The following is a 22,077-nucleotide window of genomic DNA, read 5'->3' as shown; positions in this document are numbered from 1 at the left end:
TCTTTGATACTTTCTGCCAGTATATTGACTTGCTGGAAAGAAACATTGAAATATTTTTCTCCATTGAATGCCTCGAGGTCTTATCAGCAAATAAAAGTTTTAATCCTGACTTTACTTTCTTACGTTGTGTTTCTTATTGAACAAATATATTCACAGATATTATTTTCTTCGTATCAAGTGCATGGTGATATGTGGAGGATGAAACCATAAACAAGATACAGGAGAGAGGGGGAGACACGAATTTTTGAAAATTCCTATGCCACAGGATTAATGCTGAACGTTATGTGGGAGCCTTCAGGCTGTGATGGTGGTGGAGCCTTGGAGGCCGATAGGATGGGTGGGGGCTTTGTAAGAAGCAGCAGAGGAAACTGTGTGAGTAGGAGGACGAGCTCGTGGAAAGCTTGGGCACAGGGAGGCGTGGAAGATTTGGGGATAGGCAGGCACTTCCCTTTTCCTCTACTGTTAAGTGGATTTGGGAGGACGGCGAAGATGAAGCCGATAAAGAAGGTGGGTCATTTACCATTTACGGAAGAAAGTGTCTGTGCCCAGCTCCCCAAGTCTGGGCTTAGACAATGGGTGATAGGAAACACGGAACCTGTTCAACCCGAGTTTGGCGGGGTCAAAACAGTTTTTCCTGGATCATTCTGTCCACACTGGGGGGAATGGACGCGTGGTGGGAAAAACTGACAGCTTGGGGAACATGTAGGGAACTGCTGCGTTCAGAGGAGTGAGATGGGCTCGAACCACGACGAAGGCAGGAGGAGCGGGAAGGGATGGATTGAAGAGATGAGATCTGTTCTATCATAAGTAACGCTTGTCATGGGGACTAATGTTGATTATGGTGCTATCTTGTCCCATCGCCTTTTTATTTATTCATTTATTTGCCTTTTCTAGGGCCACACCCGCGGCATATGGAGGTTCCCAGGCTAGGGGTCGAATCGGAGCTGTAACCACCAGCTTACACCACAGCCACAGCCACAGCCACACAGGATCCGAGCCACGTCTGCGACCTACACCACAGCTCATGGCAACACCGGATCCTTAACCCACTGAGCGAGGCCAGGGATCAAACCCGCAACATCATGATTCCTACTCGGATTTGTTAACCACTGAGCCACGATGGGAACTCCGTCACGTCGCCTTTTTTAAAGACGTATGTATTCTTTCATACCTATTGTTTCACGTATCACAGTCACCTCATAAAGCTATACAGGAATTATTTCCACTTTAGGGATTAAAGTCTGTAAAACTAATGAGGCTTATTATTCAGGGAAGTCCGGTAGACTCGTGATGTTGGAAATTCCATACAGGTACCAGGAGGACAAAGACAGCTTTCCTGGAGCTTGTGTAACAAAATGGATAGGCAGAGAAAGGCGTAAGACAAAGAATAATTCTGTTTGGGAGGACAGAGTAGACAGAGTTAAAAGAAATAGGAAAGAAGTGATTATCCATGAAATACAGAGTGGGAAAAAGTCTCTTGACCCCGTGTCTTCGTCTGTTCAGGCTGCTGTGACCAAAAGGCCACAGACTGGGTGGCTCAACCAACAGGTATTATTTCTCACTGATCTGGAGCCTGGGAAGTTTAAGATCTGCGTTGAAATAGATTCAGGGTCTGGTGCAGACTTGCTTCCCGCTGCATAGACGGGCATCTTCTAGCTGTGTTCTCACGTGGCGCAGGGGAAGGGGCAAGAGAGCTCCCTGGGGTCTCCTAGACAAGGGTATTGACCCACCAATCCCATTCCTGTGGGCTCTACCTTCATGATCTCATCTCCTCCCAAAGGCCCTGCTGCCTGGTACCATCAAGTCAGGGGGTTCAGATCCCCCCCCAACCCTTTAGTCCGTAACAACCCAACTCTCCCATCACAACAAATTCCATGCCCGTTCCCTAGAAAAGAAGTCAAGGGTCATGTTGGGACAAGACTAGAAACTCAAGATTCTTCTGGAGTTTCTGGAGGTATCGTCAAAGATGAGTCATCACCGGCATTTCCACTTTCCCACATCAGGCTCTTCACCGCACCTATTTGATGCACCCCCCCCCCCAAAGCCAACCCAGGAGAATGTACATTTATCAGATAAATCAGGCCGTAACTGATTTTTCCAAGATTCTTTGCTTAATGAAAAAGCTCAGTGAGCGGCTCTTTGCACAGTTGCGCTCTCCTCGGGACGTTGAAGCAGTTTGCCACCAAAGCCACCACAACTGGTGACACAGAGGTGTTTCTGAAATGTTCAGTTGGGTGTGTATCATTTAAAAGAGAAATTACTTTCGTGGGCTTTTAGCAACGAGCTAAAATTGTGCAGTAAGCAATTCCATAGCTTGAAGGCATTGGACTGCAAACAGTCTCAGAAAGCCAGCTAGAAACGAGATCTTAGAACTTTTAAAGCTTATTTTATTGAAACACATTTTTTTTTCAAAGCTGCATTCATTGAACTTTTTGTTTTTCATATGGGAAAACTGAGTTATTGGATTACAGTGGGGGCTATAGGGCTTTACCGATTTTTCACGAGGGACAGACAGTGTGACACGAATGCCTGCCAGGTGATATAATAGGCCTGCAGGGTGGTGAAATGTAAATGTTTCTAAGCCCTTTTTTGAGAGAAGGGAGAATTTATCCCTTATTCTAGAAATCATGAACAAAATAAAATTAAAATCTAATACTTTTTTTTTTTTTTTTTGCTTTTCAGGGCCACACTCACAGCACATGGAAGTTCCCAGGCTAGGGGTCGAATCAGAGCTGCAGCTGCCAGGCTGCACCACAGCCACAGCAACACCAGATCCTTAACCCACTGAGCAAGGCCAGGGATTGAACCCACATCCTCATGGATGCTAGTCAGATTCGTTTCCACTGCCCCACGGTGGGAACTCCCTAATACTTATTTTTAAAGGATTGTTAATAACCACGCTGTGATCATAACTATTTCTTACCTGTTACTAAATTCAGTTTGTTATTCTCATTGAGCAGTAATATTGAATATCGTAAATATTGTGATTTTTAAAGAAAGACTCCTTGTTGCTTCACTTAGTTTGCTCATGATTTTGAGATTTTTTTTCAAGCCAAATCATTTTTCTCTGAACCGCACTTTGCTTCTATGATTGTATTTGCTGGAGCTGTTGCATATTAATCATTTTTGTTATGCTCCTTCTTTTATGAGACGTGTTTGTTTAACTCGCCGTATATAAACAGAAGTTTATTTTGAGGATTAACTTTGATGTGACTAACTGCCTCCTGGTTAAGTCGTTTTAATCACAACTCTAGAGGAAGCAAACTAGCTTCAGATGTTTTCTTCCTTTCCTTTTTTTCTTTCCTCAAGAATTTAAAATGAACTGTTTGTGTATTATAACGCAGAGAAGTTTGTACATGCATGATGATAAGAACTATATGTTAACGTTTTTGTATAAATCACAGCATCACACCTTGCAAATTTGTCCACGCTTATGCAAGATTTGAAGAACATAAAGTTATATAGAAAAACACACATAAATTATTTTTTAAAGTGTTTGTAAGGAACATCTTTATATTAGCAATGTCCTTTTTTTTTTTTTTTTTTTGTCTTTTGTCCTTTTAGGGCTGCACCCGTGGCATAAGGAGGTTCCCAGGCTAGGGGTCTAATCGGAGCTGTAGCCGCCGGCTTGCACCACAGCCTCAGCAGTGCGGGATCCAAGCCACATCTGTGACCTACACCACAGCTCTCAGCAACGCCAGATCCTTAACCCACTGAGCAAGGCCAGGGATCGAACCTGCAACCTCATGGTTCCTAGTCAGATTCATTTCCACTGCGCCTCACCAGGAACTCCCAGCAATATTCTTAAAATCAAGATAGACCAATATTTTCCTGTCTCCCTGACTCTCTCTCTCCCCAACCCCTCACCCAGTGTACCTCAGGGCCCTTGCCTACATTTTTGCATCATATCTGCTGTTTTTATGCACAGTGAAAAGAAGCAAGTTCAGCCGTGCTGAAGGCTGGAAACCATAACATCATTTACAGCCCCTCTTTCCTGTTTTCTAATTCTTTCCTTGTTTTAAAAGACAGAGTTACATACCATTTCACCCTTTAAAAGTTGTTCAGGAGTCCCCGTCATGGCACAGCGGAAACGAATCCGACTGGGAACCATGAGGTTGTGGGTTCGATCCCTGGCCTTGCTCAGTGGGTTAAGGATCCCGCGTTGCAGTGAGCTGTGGTCACAGCCGAGGCTCAGAGGCTCGGATCTGGTGAGACTGTGTCTGTGGTGAGGCTGGCGGCTACAGCTCCGATTGGACCCCTAGCCTGGGAACTTCCATATGCCGTGGGAGCGGCCCTAGAAAAGGTAAAAAGACCAAAAAAAGACCCCAAAAAAAGTTTTCAGTTTAACATTTAGGGAGGCCTTCAGGTGTCAGCTAATGTGACAGTTGGTGATGATATTGAAACATGTAGGACACAGTTTTTGCTCTGGGAAGGTCACAGCCTGGTGGGACCACAGAGGTGCCATTCAGTGGTCATTCAGGTCACAGGAGAAGGACATATTCAAAGGACAAACATGGGTGTGTTTGCTTCTTCCTAGGGGGTAGGGACACCTTCCAGGGGCAGTGGCCCTGGTCAGAGTTGAAATGACTGGGAGCTTTCAAGACAGGGGAAGAGGGAGGAGCCTGGGAAGGGACAAAATCAGCGAGGTTGGACAGCATGACACAGGGGGCTTCTCTGATACACACAGAAGTTTGTGCTTTACGCTGCAGGCCAAAAAAAAAAAAATGAAGTTCTCATTGTGGCTCCGCGGTAACAAACCCAACTAGTATCCATAAGGATTCGGGTTTGATCCCTGGCCCTGCTCAGTGGGTTAAAGATCCAGCGTTGCTGTGAGCTGTGGTGTAGGTCTTAGACATGGCTCAGTTCCCCAGTTGCCGTGGTTGTGGCTGTGGTGCAGGCTGTAGCTGTAGCTCCAATTTGACTTCCAGCCTGGGAACTTCCGTGTGCTATGGGTGTGGCCCTAAGAAGCAAAAGCAAAAAAAAAAAAAAAAAAAAAAAAAAGATACAAATGAATTTATTTACAAAACAGAAATAGACCCACAGACATAGAAAACAAAGTTATGGTTATCAAATGGGGGAGGAACACATTAGGAGTTTGGGATTAACAGATAGGCAGTATTATATGTAAAATAGATAAACAACAGGGATTTACTACTTTATAGCACAGGGAACTATACTCAATATTTTGTAATAACCTATAAGGGAAAAGAATCTGAAAAAGAAAAAAAATACGTATATATAACTCAATCACTGTGCTATATGCTTGAAACTAACACAACATTGTAAATCAACTATACTTCAATAAAAAAGAGAGAAAAAAAACTAAGGAAGGACTTTAAGCAGTGGCGTAATGTAATGAGGTTTTCATTTTAGAAAATTACTCTGATAACCATGTGGAGAATGAAATACTAGGTTATCTATGCTTTTTGTTTATTTGTTTGTTGTAGAGCTGCATTCGTGGCACATGGAGGTTCCTAGGCGAGGGATAGAATGGGAGCTGTAGCTGCTGGTCTACACCACAGCCACCGCAACGCAGGATCCGAGCCATGTCTGCAATCTACACCACAGCTCACAGCAATGCCAGATCCTCAACCCATTGAGCGAGGCCAGGGACTGAACCTGTATGAGATTCATTTCCACTGAGCCATGATGGGAACTCCCTATGCTTTCTTAAAAACAATGCTTATTCGGGAGTGCCCTGGTGGCTCAGCAGGTTGAGGATCCGGCGTTGTCACTGCTGTGGCTCTGGTACTGCTGTGGTGCGGGTTCAGTCACTGGCCTGGGGATCTCTGCATGTGGTGGAGTGTCCCACCCACCCCCAACACACACCAAGAAAAGGCTTATAGAACGTAAATACAGTAAATACTAACTTTTCTTCCTCATTTCCCTAAATAGAATTTTGCAAAAATCTCAAAACACCTACATTTATCATTTGAATTCCCCAAAATTTTATCTGGATAGGTTATGTTCTCATAGCATTTTCAGGTCTTTGGGGTTGGGTTTAAGAACATAGACTCTCTAGGGAGTTCCCATCGGGGCTCAGTGGTTAATGAATCTGAGTAGGAATCATGAGGTTGCAGGTTTGATCCCTGGCCTTGCTCAGTGGGTTAAGGATCCGGTATTGCCGTGAGCTGTGGTGTAGGTCGCAGACTCAGCTTAGATCTGGTATTGCTGGACTCTGGCGTAGACTGGTGGCTACAGCTCCAATTAGACCTCTAGCCTGGGAACCTCCATATGCCGCAGGTGCAGCCCTAGAAAGACAAAAAAAAAAAAAAAAAGACATAGACTCTCCAAGAGCCCTGTGTAACATCAGATGCTGTGCAGCAGAGCAGCCCACCACCTAACTCTTCCTCATTAATGCCCCTTTCTCTCTCAGTCTTTTGCATGTAGTGACCCAAGGCACATGCTGTCCCTTTCCCTTGATCCTTTTCTCTCTCTTGCTCCTCATGCCCATCAACAAGGCTGGTAGATGCTGCCTCCAAAATGACATCTCAACCTCCTCTACTTCTGTCTGTTTCAGTGATGCCACAACCTTAGCTGCATCTTCCCGGTCTCTCCCTGGGATTCCGGCAGCAGCCTCCTAACTGGTTCTCCACTTCCCTTTTCACCCCTCTCCCCACTCTCCTGCCTTAGACATTTCACTAGCTTTTTGCACTTAGAGTAAAAAGCAAGCTCCCCTTTGCGGCCAGCCTCTCCTGGCTCTTGCCTTCCTTAACCTCCTCTCTGGACACCCTCCTTCTATTCCAGCTGTTATTTGCCCTCACAGTGGCCTGTAAACACTTTTCACTTCTTCCAAGAAGCTCTTATAATTTGGTGCTTGGCAAATACTCCCTGACCTTAATAGTCTAATGATATCATAATAATCCTTTCTGCCATTTGTGGAATATTTTCTGTAACCCAGATAGAATGCTAAGTGCTCTCCAGGCATTATCTTATAATTAAATTAGATGCAACAAGCTTGGAACTTGTCATTATGATTCCCATGTTTTAGAGGAAGAAACAGGGACACAGAGAACTGAAGTCATTTGCCCAGTTTATGTTGTTAGTACGTAGTGGAGCCTGGCTTGAAGTCTGTCTGTCTGATTCTAAGTCGGGCTCTCTGGTAGTGAAGTTTCAAAAGTATTTTGTCATCATTACATTTTAATGCTCTCCCAGTTCCTGGGGGACCATCTGAGAGCAAGCTCTAGAGGAAATCTTTTAATAAAATTGAAAGTAAACATTCATATGATCTAACTACTGTATTGGAGACAACAATCAATTTCTCAATATTTTATGTCTCATTGATAATAAAAGACAGTATCATGTTCAAGCTGGAAAGAAACTCTAGCGTCAAACAAATGTGGCTTTAATCTCAGCATCTGGACTTCACTTGTACAGATTTCCATATCCTATGTGCCAGACACTGTCTTGAGGTACTTGAGACACATCGATATGTAGTCCAGTGGGATGGATTTAAATTTTTGGCTCTATAAGTTGGTTCTGTCTTGGAGGCTCACTGTAGCATTACTGCTCTGCTGTGAATTCAGGATAAATATGACCCACCTTGGACCCCATCCCAAGGGGACCTCTTTGAGTCATTACTGTGACATTTCCTGAAGACGGTCTCATAGAAAAGCTGTAAGTTTAGTTTGCTACAAATGAAGTTTCCCTCTTTTTTTTTTCCTTCCATTAAAATGAAATATGAAATTTAACTTTATTAGATGTAATAAACTCAGGGACCTTGTATTCTAATAGGGGTAGCACAGTCAATATACTACATAAGTAAATTACATTATACATTAAAAAATGTAAAGTGCTTTGCGTGGGGGAATAAATAAGATCAGGGTGGAGGAACTATGGAAAACATGTTAAAGTGGTCAGTGAGGTCTCATCAGGAAGGTCAGAGATGTGAAGGAGGTGAAGGAGTTGGTCAGAAGAGCATCCAGGAGGAGAGAGTAGGTAATGTCAAGTCGTAAGGGGTATGCATGAACGCCCACTTAAAAGCAAAGCACCATAGCACCCTTGTGTTTGGAGGGGACCATGAGAGAGATACTAGATGGTCAGAACATCCTTGGGGGGAGTTCCCATCTTGGCTCAGCAGAAACGAATCTGACTAGCATCCATGAGGACTCAGCTTTGATCCCTGGCCTCTCTCAGTGGGTTACAGATCTGGCATTGCTGTGAGCTGTGGTGTAGATCGAAGACATGGCTCTGATCCCACATTGCTGTGACTGTGGTGTAGGCTGGTGGCCATAGCTCTGATTCAACCCCTAGCCTGGGAACCTCCATATGCTGCGGATGTAGCCCTAAAAAGACTGGTGGTGATGAAATGAACTTGCTACATAAACGTTAGCACAAGGTCTAGCCCAGAGTCACAGAACCCCTCCCTACCTTTTCCAACCATATCTCTTGCTCCTCCCCATTGCACGCCCTACCCTGTATTGATAAGCAAAAACCCTGTGAAGATTCCCCCAAATATCTATAATGTTTTAAACCTGTCTACTTTTGCACACACCTAAAATACCCTTCTTCCCACCCCTCATCATTCTGATAAAGTTGAAGACTCATGGAAGGCTGTCCTCCAGGAGGATATCTTTGACCCCCTCTAAGGCAGAGCTGGTGCTTCCTTCTTCGGATCACCATGCACCATAGTTTGAGTATGTGTTTGTTACAATAAGATATAGCTGATGGTAACTGACATTTACCGAGCCTTTACTGAACGCCATGCAATAAATCAATTAAATGCATGTTTTTAAAATGTATTTCTCCCAACAACCCTGTGAAGTATATCCTGTTGTCCTCCCCGTTTTATAAATGAGTAAAGGCACGAAGAGGTTTATTGACTTGCCTAATATCATCAAGCTACTAAGTGGTGGCACCAAGAGTTGATCACAGGGTTTCTGGCTCTAAAGCCCATACCTTCTTAACTATTACATTATAGTGAACCTCTACCCTTCTACCATTTATTGCATTTTTACTATATACAAGTATATATGTCTACTTGTATATGTCCATGTACTCATCACACCATATCAAAAGTATTAGTTTGTGTGCGTGTGTCCTCCATACTATTTGTGACTGCTTTGAGAGCTGGGTACCATGTCAAATTCACCTTTCCTCCTTGGGGGCTTTGCACATGTCTTCTCTTGGTTGAACAATGAGAATACAGTATTCTCTCATGTACTTTGGAAGACATGAGAAATAATAAATTCAAAATGTTAATGATAGTGTGTCATTAACCAAATGAAAGTGAATTTTATTTGCTTTTGAATTTCATTTTAATCATGTCGTTGTGCTTCTGCTTCTCCCTAGACCAGTATTAAAGAGGGACAACTATTGAAGCAAACCAGTTCTTTCCAAAGGTGGAAAAAGCGATACTTCAAACTTCGAGGTCGTACACTTTATTATGCAAAGGACTCAAAGGTAATTTGAGAGAATACTAGTTGCAAGCACGTGAAGGCTGTAGATGGAATTGAAACTTTGATTTCATCAAACTGTTTTTGTCTTGGTGCTCATTATAGCATTACTGCTCTTATATAAATTTCATGTAAATGTGATTCATGTTGGACCAAATCCCACAGGGGTATAGTTGAGTCAATTTCATGACTTGTCCCCTAAGGACAATCTTATAGGAAGGTTCTAGTGTAGTTTGCTTTCTTTCTTTTTTTTTCACAATTAAAAGGAACAGTTCAGTGTAACCCTATTAGATATAATAAACTTTAAACCTCATAATCTTTTCCTGAACACAAGAGGCATACTCTGATTTCAAACAAGGGTTCGTATCCCAGTCCCAGCACACTCTGGTTGAATGGCCATAGACAGCATATGTAGTTGAGAGGCTTAAATGAAATAATGTACATGAAATGCTTACATAATACCTGGCATAAAACAATCACTCAATTATGGTAGTGATTAGAAATAAAAATTATATTGAAATAAAAACAAGACTTAAAATAATTTTTATTTAACAGTTGAATGAAATAAAAATGATGTAGCTTTGGAAGAAAAAAATTTGCAATGTTGAGCCACCATTTAAAGCTGATATTTTACTGTTCCTTCAAAAATAAATATTACAGTGGACACATTTAATCAGCATTGGAGCCCACTCCAAAGCAGCCCCCTGCCCTGCTAGTCCTTGAGGACACCTTTGGCCAACACGAGAGTTCCCCACAAAGTGGCTCCTGCCCTGGGAGTCAGCCCCACACACCAGAGCACCAACAACAGTTGCAGCTGGGCCTTGCAGCCAGCCATACTGAGGTCCAACCTTGTATACAACCTCACCCTCAGTAACTGCAGTCAGCCACAACAGAAGGACACACACAGCCTCCACAGGGAACCCTCCTGGAGTATCTAGTTCTGGTAACCAGGGGAGACCTTGCTACTGGACCCCACAGGATACTTTCTACACAAAGCCACTCTTTCAAGACCTAGCCGAGACATACCTAATATGTAGAAACAAACACAGAGAGGCAAAATGAAGAAATAAAGGAATATGTTCCAAATGAAAGAACAAGACAAACCTCAGAATTAGACTGAGTTAAATGGAGATAAGCAACCTTCTAGAGAAAGAGTTCCAAGTAATGGTCCTAAAGATAGTCATTGAACTCGGGAGAAGAATAGGTAGAAAATGTGAAGAAGAACCAATCAGAACTGAAGAATACAATGATGGAAGTGAAAAATATACCAGAGGAAAACAATAGCAAATGAGATGATCCAGAAGAAAGGGCCAGCACTCAAGAAGACAGGCTAGTGGAATTACCCACTCAGAACATCAAAAAGAAAAAAGAAACAAAAGGGCATCTCTTGGACAACATCAAATGTAGGAACATTCACATTTAAGGGGTTCTGGAGGGAGAGGAAAGTGTGAAAAGGACAGAAAACCTGCTCAGAGGAGTAATGGCTGAAAACTTTCCTAACTTGGTGAAGGAAACATGCAAATCCAGGAATGACAGAGAGCCCCAAACAAGGTCAACCCAGAGACCCACACCAAGACACATCATAATTAAAATGTCACAGTATTAAGATAAAAAGAGATCTTAAAAGCAGCAAGAGAAAAACAATTAAATACATGGAAGCCCCCATAAGAGTGTCAGCTGACTTTTTAGTAGGAATATTACAGTCCAGAAGGGAGTGACACAACATATTCAAAGTACTGAAAGAAAAAAAACATAACAAGAATATTCTACTCAGCAAGGTTATCATTCAGAATTGAAAGAAAGTTTCCCAGACAAGCAAAAGCTTAAGTAGTTAACCACTCCTAAACCAGTTTTATGATAAATGTTCAAGGGAATTCTTTAAACAGAAAAGAAAAAATTATAAATGATAACAAAATAAAATTGTAACTAGAAATATGAAAATTATGAAAGAAAGAAATTGTACCAGTAAAGGCAAAAATATGATAAAGGTCGTGGGTCACCCACCCACAGCTAGTATGAAGACTAAAAGACAAAACTAGTGAAACTATATATCTACAATAATTAGTTAAATAATACACAGAATAAGATAATATCAAAAACATAAAATGGGGGGGTGAAGTAAAAATATAGTGCTTTTAGAAAGCTGTCAAACTTAAGTAGCCATCAATATAAAATTAACTGCTAAATACAGAGGTTGTTACATAAGAACCACAAACTTATAAGAGGTAAACAATAAAGAGAAAAGAGTACAACATAATACTAAAGAAACTCATTAAATCCCAAGGGAAGAGTGCAAGAGAAGAAGAAAGGAACAGAGAAAAACAACAAAAATAACCAGAAAACAATGAACAAAGTGCCAATGAGTAAAAAACTATCAATAATTACTTTTTTAAAAAATGATTTTTATTTTTTTCCATTATAGCTGGTTTACAGTGTTTTGTCAATTTTCTACTGTACAGCAAGATGACCCAGTCACACATACATGTATACATTCTTTTTTCTCACATTATCATGCTCCATCATAAGTGACTAGATATAGTTCCCAGTGCTACACAGCAGGATTAATAATTACTTTAAATGTAAATGGGCGGGCTTAATGCTCCAATCAGAAGACATAGGATGACTGAATAGTTACAAAAACATAACATGTCTGTCCTGCTTACAAAAGACTCATTTCATATCTAAAGACACACAGAGACTGAAAAGAAAAAGACATTCCACGCAAATAGAAAGGAAGAGAAATCTGGGGTAGTAATACTTATGTCAGACAAAATAGACCTTAAAATAAAGACTGTAGGAGTTCCTGTCATGCCTCAGTGGTTAACGAATCTGACTAGGAACCATGAGGTTGCAAGTTCAGTCCCTGGCCTCACTCAGTGGGTTAAGGATCCAGCATTGCCGTGAGCTGTAGCATAGGTTGCAGACGCAGCTCAGATCCCACGTTGCTGTGGCCCTGGTGTAGGCTGGTGGCTATGGCTCCGATTCGACCCCTAGCCTGGGAACCTCCATATGCTGCGGGAGCAGCCCAAGAAATGGTAAAAAGAAAAAAGGGAAAAAAAAAAAAAAGACTGTAACGGGAGACAAAAACGGGCATTATCTAATGATGATCAATCCAACAAGAAGATTTAACTGTAGTGTACAGAGGAACACCTGCATACATAAAGTAAATATTAGCAGATGTAAAGGGAGAAATTGACAGTAATGCAATAATAGTGGGGGACTCTAACACCCCACTTACATCAATGGACAGGTCATTCAGACAAAAAAATCAATAAGAAAATACTGGCTTTAAATGATACTTTATACTAGATGGGACTTGATAATATATACAGGACATTCCACCCCAAAACAGCAGAATATACATTCTTTTTGAGTACACATGGAACATTCTCCAGAATAGATCATATATTAGGCCACAAAACAAATCTCAATAATTCTTAAAAAAATTGAAATCGCATCAGGCATCTTTTCTGACCACAACAGTATGGGACTAGAAATTAATCACAAGGAAAACTGGAAAAAACACAAACATGTGGAGTCTAAGCAACAAGCTTTTTAATAACCAGTGGATCATTGAAAAAAATCAAAGAGGGTATCAACAAATACCTTTAGACAAATTAAACAGAAACACAATGTTCCAGTGTCTATGGGACTCAACAAAGGCAGTCCTAAGGACTTGATAATGATATAGGCCTACCTCAGCAAACAAGAAAAATCTCAAACAATCTAATCTTACACCTGAAGGAACTAGAAAAAGAAGAACAAACAAGTCCAAAGTTAGTAGAAGGCAAGAAACAATAACGATCAGAGTGGAATTAAATGAAATAGAGACTAAAAAGAGAAAAGAAAAGATCAGTGGAACCAAGAGCAGTTTTTCTCTGAAAAGATATCCTCAATAACCTTTATGCAGATTCATCAAGAAAAAAAGGGAAAGAACCAAATAAATAAAATCAGAAATGAACAAAAAATTACAACTGACATCACAGAAATGCAAAGGGTCATAAGAGGTTACTATGAGGATTATGTACCAACAAATTGGACAACCTGGACGAACTGGATACATTTCTTGAAACATAGAATCTTCCAGGACAGAATCAGGAAGAAATAGAAGATCTGAACAGACTGATTACTGGTAATGAATGTAATGAGATATTAGCCACAAGAAAGAATGAAATCTTGGCCATTTGCAACAACATGGATGGACATAGAGGGTATTATACTAAGTAATACATCAGACAGAGAAAGACAAATACCATACAGCCTTGTGTATATGCGCAACTAAAAAAAACAACAACAAATGAACAAACAAAACAGAAACATTTATAGATGAGGAAATAAATGGGTGGTTGCCAGAGGGGAGGGTAAGTGAGGCTTGGTGAAATAGCTGAAGGGGATTGATTAAGAAGTCCAGACTTCCAGTTATAAAATAAATAACTGGAATTCTTATCATGGAGATTTAATACACAGGATAAGGAATACAGTTTAAAATACGGTAATAACTTTGTATGGTGACAAATGGTTACTCGACTCAGTGGTATCATTTGATGATGTATTAGATTGTTACATGATTAGATTGTACACCCCAAACTAACATAATATTGTATGTCCACCATACTTCAATTTTTAAAATTAAGACTTATTGCTACTTGTGCCAGTAGAATAATTGATAATTTCTAGAATAAAAAAATATGTGTTCCTGATATAATTAGTGGAGTTATACAGCAGTAGGTTAAAAAACAAACAAGCCAAAAAACCCCCCACAAACCTAATTCTTAGTTTATGCAGCTGTACAAGTAATAACCAAGTGAAATAATCTTATTTTAAAAGTCATTATGTTCACAGTGGTCCCTGATCTGGCTCCGTCCTGGCTTTTCACATTTATCTCCAGACAGCACTGACCACTTGCTAGCCCACAGCCTTGCCCCATGTTTCCCATGCCCGGGATAATTTTTGCTCTGTCTGCCTTTCTTCCCTTGAAGAAATTCCCTGTTTTCTTTAAGATTCCCCCCATCATTGTCTTTATCCCATTATCCACAAGAGAAAGTTTGTTTTTTGCCGGAGAAATTATCTGTGACCTCCCATAGCATTTTGTGCTATCTCCTCTCCCACTTTTTTTGTTGTTGTCATCTTTTTAGGGCCGCACCTGCGGCATATGGAGGTTCCCAGGCTAGGAGTCCAGTCAGAGCTGGAGCTGCTGGCCTATGCAAGAGCCGCAGCAAAGCGGGATCCAAGTCGCGTCTGTGACCTACACTGCAGCTCACGGCAACCCTGGATCCTTAACCCACTGAGCAAGGCCAGGGATCGAACCTGCATCCTCATGGATGCTAGTCGGGGTCATTAACCACTGAGCCACAACGGGAACTACTCCTTTCCCACTTTTAAATAGTCTGTCTTACTTAAAGCCAATCGTGTCCATCTCATCTCCTGTGCTAGATTATAAATTTGTTCTCATCCGGGAACAAGTCTTATGTCAGATTGGCTGGATTGAAGTAGAGTTGCATAACCCCCTGAGATCTCGGGGTTGGTGGAAACTCTCAGATGATGGAGCCCCTTTTTCTGCAGTTCTAGATGGGCAGTGTTTATACCTGCCTCGCTGGAAGAACACTGAATGGATTTGAACAATGAGCAACCTACTAAAAGTGGGAAGGATATGTTTATTTACTAGAATTTCCTGATCTCTCGACATTTGTAAAGATTTTATTTCTGTGGCATTTTCAAACACCGAAACCTTTTGATTAAAGCCACTTCTAAGAGTCTAGAAGAGACATCATCTTCTATTTGCAGAGCACCCGCACCGTCTCATCTGAACGCATTTATAGATGAGGACAATCTAAACGTTCGATAAACTGCCACGATATGAGCCAGGCCTAGTTCTTCTCATTGTAGGGGAAGGGGAGGGGGCGAGAGTATGTGTGTATGTCACACACTGAGCAGGTTCCCCATAAACGAGGCTTCTAGAGCGCACAGAGCATCTTGCAATGAGGCAGTGAACCAGGGAGCTCTCTGAGGTCCTTTACAGCTTGGGATTTATGTGTCAGTTGAACATCATGGTTTTACCCACACAATCGTCGCTAACTTACATTTCTCTTCCTTTTCTATTCCCATTTCCTGACATGGCTTCATGGTCATGACCTGAGGGTAAAAATAATATGGAAGAGCAGTACATTAAGTGTTCACTTATTATATCTGTGTTCTTTTTCATTAACAGTCTCTGATATTTGATGAAGTTGACCTCTCAGATGCCAGTGTAGCTGAAGCCAGCACAAAAAATGCTAACAACAGCTTCACGGTATGGTTCTATTCTGCTCACTGCCTTCTCCAAAGTTGTAGAATGACCTTGCCTAAGCCTGTACAGAACGCCCTCCTCGGTGGCCAGCTGGGTGTCATGCTCGTGGGAGTCCTTACCAACAGCATGCACTTGGTAAAGGTCACTGTCAACTCCAACACCAAACCCCGTTCATGCTTGTGTGGGTCAGTAAACCAAGGGATTACATGGATTTTTAAAATATTTGATTCTTTTCCGTTTTAGACCTTTTAATTTTAATGCTTCAAATGTTTCACCTCTGTTAAATGTTCAGCTAATGCCACTGTCCTTGAATATTCAAAAAGGTTTTTTTTTTTTTTATCTTCAATTTTAAAAAGAGGTAATGCTTTTCTTCTGTTGTTAGTCTGGCTGCTGTAGTTCAGGCCTTCATTTCTTCTCACTTAGGTAATTCATTCAGCAGCTATTTAAAGAGGTGTCCTTTGTTCCAGGTTTTTGTTATTGTTGTTGTTTTTTTCTTTTCCCAATTGCAAATTGCATTGCTTAAGAGGCCTTACTGGCTCGCCATTGCCTGTCGCCTTGCATCTGTGACTCCATCGGGAAGTCCTGTAAAATCACGCGTGAGCACTCTAGCATTACTGATAACGACGTATCCTTGTATATCCCACCAGTCCAGCATTTCTCTCTGTGCCTAATGCATTTTTCATTCCCGCTGGCTTAAATGAATCCTCCTCCATCTATAGCTGTTGAGAAATTCTACCAATTCTTCAAAGCTCAGCAGATAATCCCATTCTCTTTCTACTTCTTTGAACCAAACTATCCATTAAAGATGAACTGGGTATCCGCCAAGTGCCAGGCATTTATGCTAATAAAATACAAGATATTGAGAGATGAAAACATATGTATACGTCACTTCCTTCAAGACAGTCATGGTGTAGTTCAGTGAAGTTCATCTGGGGTCCTTCTTAGAGCTCCGTTCTCCTTAGGTCCTTTCAGATGCATTGCTCCTGCTGGGTCACCGTCCCCTTCCACACTCCCAGCCCCTTCCCTGGGAAGCCACCCCTACGGACAGCAGTGTGTTATGTCCGTCCCCTAGGTGTGCCAGGTCAGGGAGGACAGGCCGATAAACCAATACAGAGCAGGGCCGTGATGGGAATAGTCACTGGTTGGGCTGGGGGATGGAGAGGAAGCAGATGAGTTTGGATTCAGTCTTATTGATTTATGGGCATGTGAGATAATTCATGGTGTGACTATCCCTCCCCCCCCCCCTTCCCCAGGGACAGTTGAGTTTGAGAAGAGGAAAGCCAGGAATAGAATCCTGGGAAAAAGCGAAAATGTAAGGTTGGACCAATAATGGCAGAGAGAGCATTCTGAAGTGTAGAAAGAACATCAGGAGGCAGTGATGTTATGAAAAGGCCAGTGGAAGAGCGTTTCAAGGCGGAAGCTGCCCAACATCAAATGCTGTAGAGAGGTCAAGTCCAAGAAGAAAGGCAAAGCATCTGTTGCCTTTGCGAGTAGGGAGGTCATTCGGTCACGCTGATGTGAGTAGTTGCAGTGGAGGGTGGCCTGCATTAGGGTGCACGGGGAATGCTGCGTGGAAAGGCAGCGAAAGCCAGCCTGGATGACTTGTCCTGAAAGCTTGGTTATTAAAAGCAGGAGCAGACATACAGCAAAAAGAATGTTCAGGCTTGAAGAGGCAGCTCTGGTTTTGTTGGCGGTGGTCTTTTGCTTTTTTCCAAAAAAATGGGTTTGAGTATGTCTCTATGAAGAGAGGAAAGGATTGTTGGAGTCAGAAGTTGAAGCTTCATTGGAGTTCCCGTCATGGCTCAGTGGTTAATGAATCCACCTAGGTTCCATGAAGACGTGGGTTCGACCCCTGGCCTCGATCCATGGTTTAAGGATCCGGCGTTGCTGTGAGCTGCAGTGTAGGTCACAGACACGGCTCAGATCCCACATTGCTATGACTGTGGTGTAGGCTGGCAGCAACAGCTCCGATTCGACCTCTAGCCTGGGAACCTCCATATGCCATGGGTGTGGCCCTAAAAAGACAAAAAGACCAAAAAAAAAAGTTGAAGCTGAAGCTTCAGGAGAGAAAGGGAGTCATTGATGGAGCGCGATTGCTGAGTAAACTGAAGGGGGTGGAAGGAGAGCACAGATTAGCCTGGAATAGCAGACAACTTCCATATGCCACGGGCACAGCCAAAAAAAATAAATAATTAATTAAAGGTTAGGGATTTGGGGGCGTTCCCATTGTGGCTCAATGGGTTAACCCCACTAGTATCCATGAGGGTGTGGATTCGATCCCTGGCCTCCCTTAGGGAATGGGGTAAGGATCTGTGTTGCCATGAACTGTGGTGTGGGTCCCAGATATGGCTCTGATCCTACACTGCTGTGACTGTGGTGTGGGCCGGCAGCTGTAGCTCCAAATCAACCCCTCGGCTGGAAACTTCCATATGCTGTGGATACAGGGCCATAAAAAGAAAAAAAAAAAGTTTAGGAATTTTTAAGGAGAATATGGGTGAACTTTATCTTGAGAAAACATTCCATCCTTCCCATCTCTCAGACATGTAGTGAAGATTTATCTTTACTTTTATCTCATATAGATACATATTACTGGGGAAAGCAACCACTTTGTAATGAATGAAAATACAGTTGTTCCTTATTAGGTAGATGTTATTTGCTAAAGAAGAGCTTTTTAATGATTTGAAAGCCACTGCAATTATGTGGCATAATAATGTACTGTTTCAGAGTGTACTAGGCTTTCAAAGTGTACTGTTCAAATGACTGTTTTCTTTAAATTTTAATGAAGTTAAGGCTAAACCCTTAAACAAATGAGTCATCATTTTAAAATAATTATTGTATTGGTATTGGTAAGACTTCTTAAGAAATTTGTAAAGAATGCTTTTTTTAAAAAAAAATTACGTATTTATGTTGCATTTTGGAGGGCCACATGTTTGGCTTCTGGAAGTTCCCCAGCTAAGGGTGCAATCGGAGCTCCAGCTGCCAGCATACACCACAGCTACAGCAACACCGGATCCTTAAGCCACTGGGCAAGGCCAGGGATCGAACCCACATCCTCCTGGATACTCTTCGGGTTCATAACCTGTTGAGCCACAACAGGAGCTCCTGATGAGGTTTTTTAAAGTATGCATAAAAACAAACCAGGAAAGAGAATCCTCTTACTGCACCTGAAATGCTGAAAATCATGCATTCATAGTATAGTCGAAATGAGCAGACTGTGTTTTAACGCAAAGGGAAAATATTCTTAAGAATGTATTTCTTTGATGTTTACTTTCTGCTTATTCTGTTTTCCTCTTCACTTCCTCTGTTAGTATAATTCAATTCATCTTCTCTCTTAAGAGAACTATCACATCCTTTGAACCTAAAAAAAAAAGTGTCAGTTTATTTTTAATCCATTAAAAATGCAACCTTTACTTATAAGGAAGCAATGGAAAGTTATTTTCTTTTTATGTCATTTGTAAATGCACATGGCAAAACAGTTACTTACTTACACATGTAAATATATAATCTCTTAGATAAATAAATTGCCTGCTTTGTTGATAATATTTATTTTAACTACTACAGGCCTCTTATAACTGATCACTCATTCAACTTTTTTTTTTTTTGTCTTTTTGCCACTTCTTGGGCTGCTCCTGCAGCATATGGAGGTTCCCAGGCTAGGGGTCCAATCGGAGCTGTAGCCACCAGCCTACGCCAGAGCCACAGCAACTCGGGATCCGAGCCGCATCTGCAACCTACACCACAGCTCATGGCAACGCCAGATCATCAACCCACTGAGCAAGGGCAGGGACCGAACCCACAACCTCATGATTCCTAGTTGGATTCGTTAACCACTGCGCCATGATGGGAACTCCTCATTCAACTTTTTTATGTCAATCTTGTACAGTAGGTTCCATTATGCTTCCATTTTATAGGTGAGAAATCCAAACAGGGAAGTTAGTTAACGTCTAATACATGTCAATAATGTCAGTAAGTAGAATTGGAACCCTTCTGGGTCACAGAGACTCAGTCTGCCCTCTTGACCACTCTGCTCTTCTGCCTCTTTATTTTCATTCTCTATTCTGAGAGCCGCACCTGCAGCATTTGGAAGTTCCCAAGCTAGGGGTCAAATCAGAGCTGCAGCTGCCGGCCTACACCACAGCCACAGTTACATGGGATCTGAGCCGCATCTGCGACCTACACTCCAGCTCACAGCCACGCTGGATCCTTAAGCCACTGAGTGAGGCCAGGGATCAAACCTGTGTCCTCGTGGATACTAGTCAGGTTTGTAACCAACTGAGCCACCGCACTTGCTGTCCATACCACAAATTCAGAGCCCTGTAATTTATTGCAGTCACTACCTTTTAAATAGAAATGTTGATAAAGAACTCACAGAGGCAGGTAACTAATATTTTTAAAAAGGCCCAAGAATCATGGACTTGATGGACATTAAAGGGTACTTTTTCTTTTTTTTTTGCCTTTTTGCCATTTCTTGGGCCGCTCCCGCGGCATATGGAGGTTCCCAGGCTAGGGGTCCAATTGAAGCTATAGCCACTGGCGTACACCACAGCCACAGCAATGCCAGATCCAAGCCGTGTCTGCAACCTACACCACAGCTCACAGCAACGACGGATCCTTAACCCACTGAGCAAGGCCAGGGATCGAACCTGCAACCTCATGGTTCCTAGTCGGATTCGTTAACCACTGCGCCACGACGGGAACTCCTGAAGGGTACTTTTTATTTTAAAGGTTTGGGAAAATGGGACATCTTTTTCATATTTGAGGGGTTATCACGTATAAGAAGCAGAAGACAGGTTTTGTGTTACTGTGACGTATGGCACAGAGATCCGGGGCTGAATTCAAGCAGGGGCAATTTCAATTCTCTACAGAAGAGAACCTTCTAACAGTGTCACCTGATAGAACAGCCCTTTGTGAGGTAATGGCTCTGCCTATTGTTGGAAATCGCCAGTCATTGCATCCCCTGGGAAGTAAAAGGAGCCTCCAAGAAGACAGTTTTCAGAGCAGACTCAGGGTCGGAGAGCCGAAATGACTTTCTCCAGGTTCGATGACTAAGAGCTATGCGTGGCTAGTTCTGAATTCAGGGCCCTCAGCTCTTGGGGTTTATTGGGAGCAGGCAAGGAGGAGTGGATGTAGAGATTGCTGGACATTATGCTGGACATTTTACACACCCTGTCTCATTGTAGCACACGGCGAGAGCCAAGGGACCTTCCTACAAATATGCTCTTGGAGGAGTTCCTGTTGTGGCGCAGGGGAAACAAATCTGACTAGGAACCATGAGGTTGTGAGTTCGATCCCTGGCCTTGCTCAATGGGTTAAGGACCTGGCATTGCCGTGAGCTGTGGTGTAGGTCACAGACATGGCTTGGATCCCATGTTGCGGTGTCTGTTGCGTAGACCAGCAGCTGTGGCTCCAATTGGACTCCTGGCCTGGAAACCTCCGTATGCTGTGGGTGCCGCCCTAAAAAGACAAAAGACAAGGAAAAAAAAAGAGTGCTGTTGGAGAGAGTGTTGCATGGTGTGTGGAGGGGAGGGTGCGAGGGAAGGCGGTGGAGACTAAATTTTCCTTGTTGGCACAAAGACTGGTCCGTAACCTGCAACTTGCTGTCTCTAGTGCTTTTCCTGAGCCCTAGACCACCGCACAGCTCACTCCCCACCTGGTTCTCCACTTCCTGACCTGCCCTTAACATTCAGTCATTCATTTAGAAAGGATTTATTTATTTATTTATCTGCTTTCGAGGGCTGCACCTGTGGCATGTGGACGTTCCCAGGCTAGAGGTCGAATGGGAGCTGTAGCTACCAGCCTACACCACAGCCACAGCAACACAGGATCTGAGCCACATCTCCGACCTACACCACAGCTCACGGCAACACGGATCCTTAACCCACTGAACGAGGTCAGGGATCGAACCCATGTCCTCCAGGATACTAGTCGGGTTTGTTCCTGCGGAGCCACTCCGGGAATTCCTGGAAATTTCTTGTAAGTTGACCCCATTGGATGAGGTTCAAGGCAGAAGGCGGTCTTTACGTCTTGAGCAAAATAGATGAGTATCAAGAAGCTATTAAACAGAGCTGGCCTCTTGGAGTAGAAGATGTGGCTCATCGATAATGTGCCCCTTTACATCAGAACTTAATTAGGTCCCTTCCAGCAAGGTTGAGTGATGTCTTCCGTTGATCCAGACACTGGGCATGGCCTGATGACATGGTCTGTCTGGATCAGCTGGTAGGATTTCTTATCTCTGCAAATGGGATGCTTTTGCACACTTCACTAATGCTTTGTAATTATCTAGCACAACACTCTTTGGTATGGGTGTCTGACGATGGGTAATTACTGGGTTACTAACCAGAAGTCTTACAGCCTGCCATTAATATGTCAAGTGAGAAGAATCACAGTAGTCTATGC

At 42.5% G+C, this 22,077-nt stretch overlaps 1 protein-coding gene across 25 annotated transcripts in view; it reads left to right on the top strand.

The window, feature by feature from the left end:
• The window catches only part of DGKH (diacylglycerol kinase eta), a 287,539-nt gene that overhangs the window by 164,752 nt on the left and 100,710 nt on the right, over positions 1–22,077 (top strand). For 23 of the 25 annotated variants that reach the window (XM_084981862.1, XM_084981873.1, XM_084981865.1 and 20 more), the window contains 2 exons: positions 9,292–9,402; positions 15,604–15,684. In XM_084981862.1, the coding sequence (XP_084837988.1) occupies positions 9,292–9,402; positions 15,604–15,684 (192 nt within the window). Of the gene's footprint in view, positions 1–9,291; positions 9,403–15,603; positions 15,685–20,590; positions 20,718–22,077 lie in introns of those variants that run through there. The other 2 variants (XM_084981879.1, XM_084981883.1) reach the window with 2 other exon arrangements.

Source organism: Sus scrofa, chromosome 11, assembly GCF_054392235.1.
Source record: "Sus scrofa isolate SSC_HxYL_T2T_F1_AM1 chromosome 11, Sscrofa_HxYL_maternal_Yorkshire_Landrace_v2.0, whole genome shotgun sequence".
Taxonomy (NCBI): Eukaryota; Metazoa; Chordata; class Mammalia; order Artiodactyla; family Suidae; genus Sus; species Sus scrofa.
The sequence above is the reverse complement of the archived record's forward strand: the minus strand, read 5'-3'. Positions and strand labels throughout refer to the sequence as shown.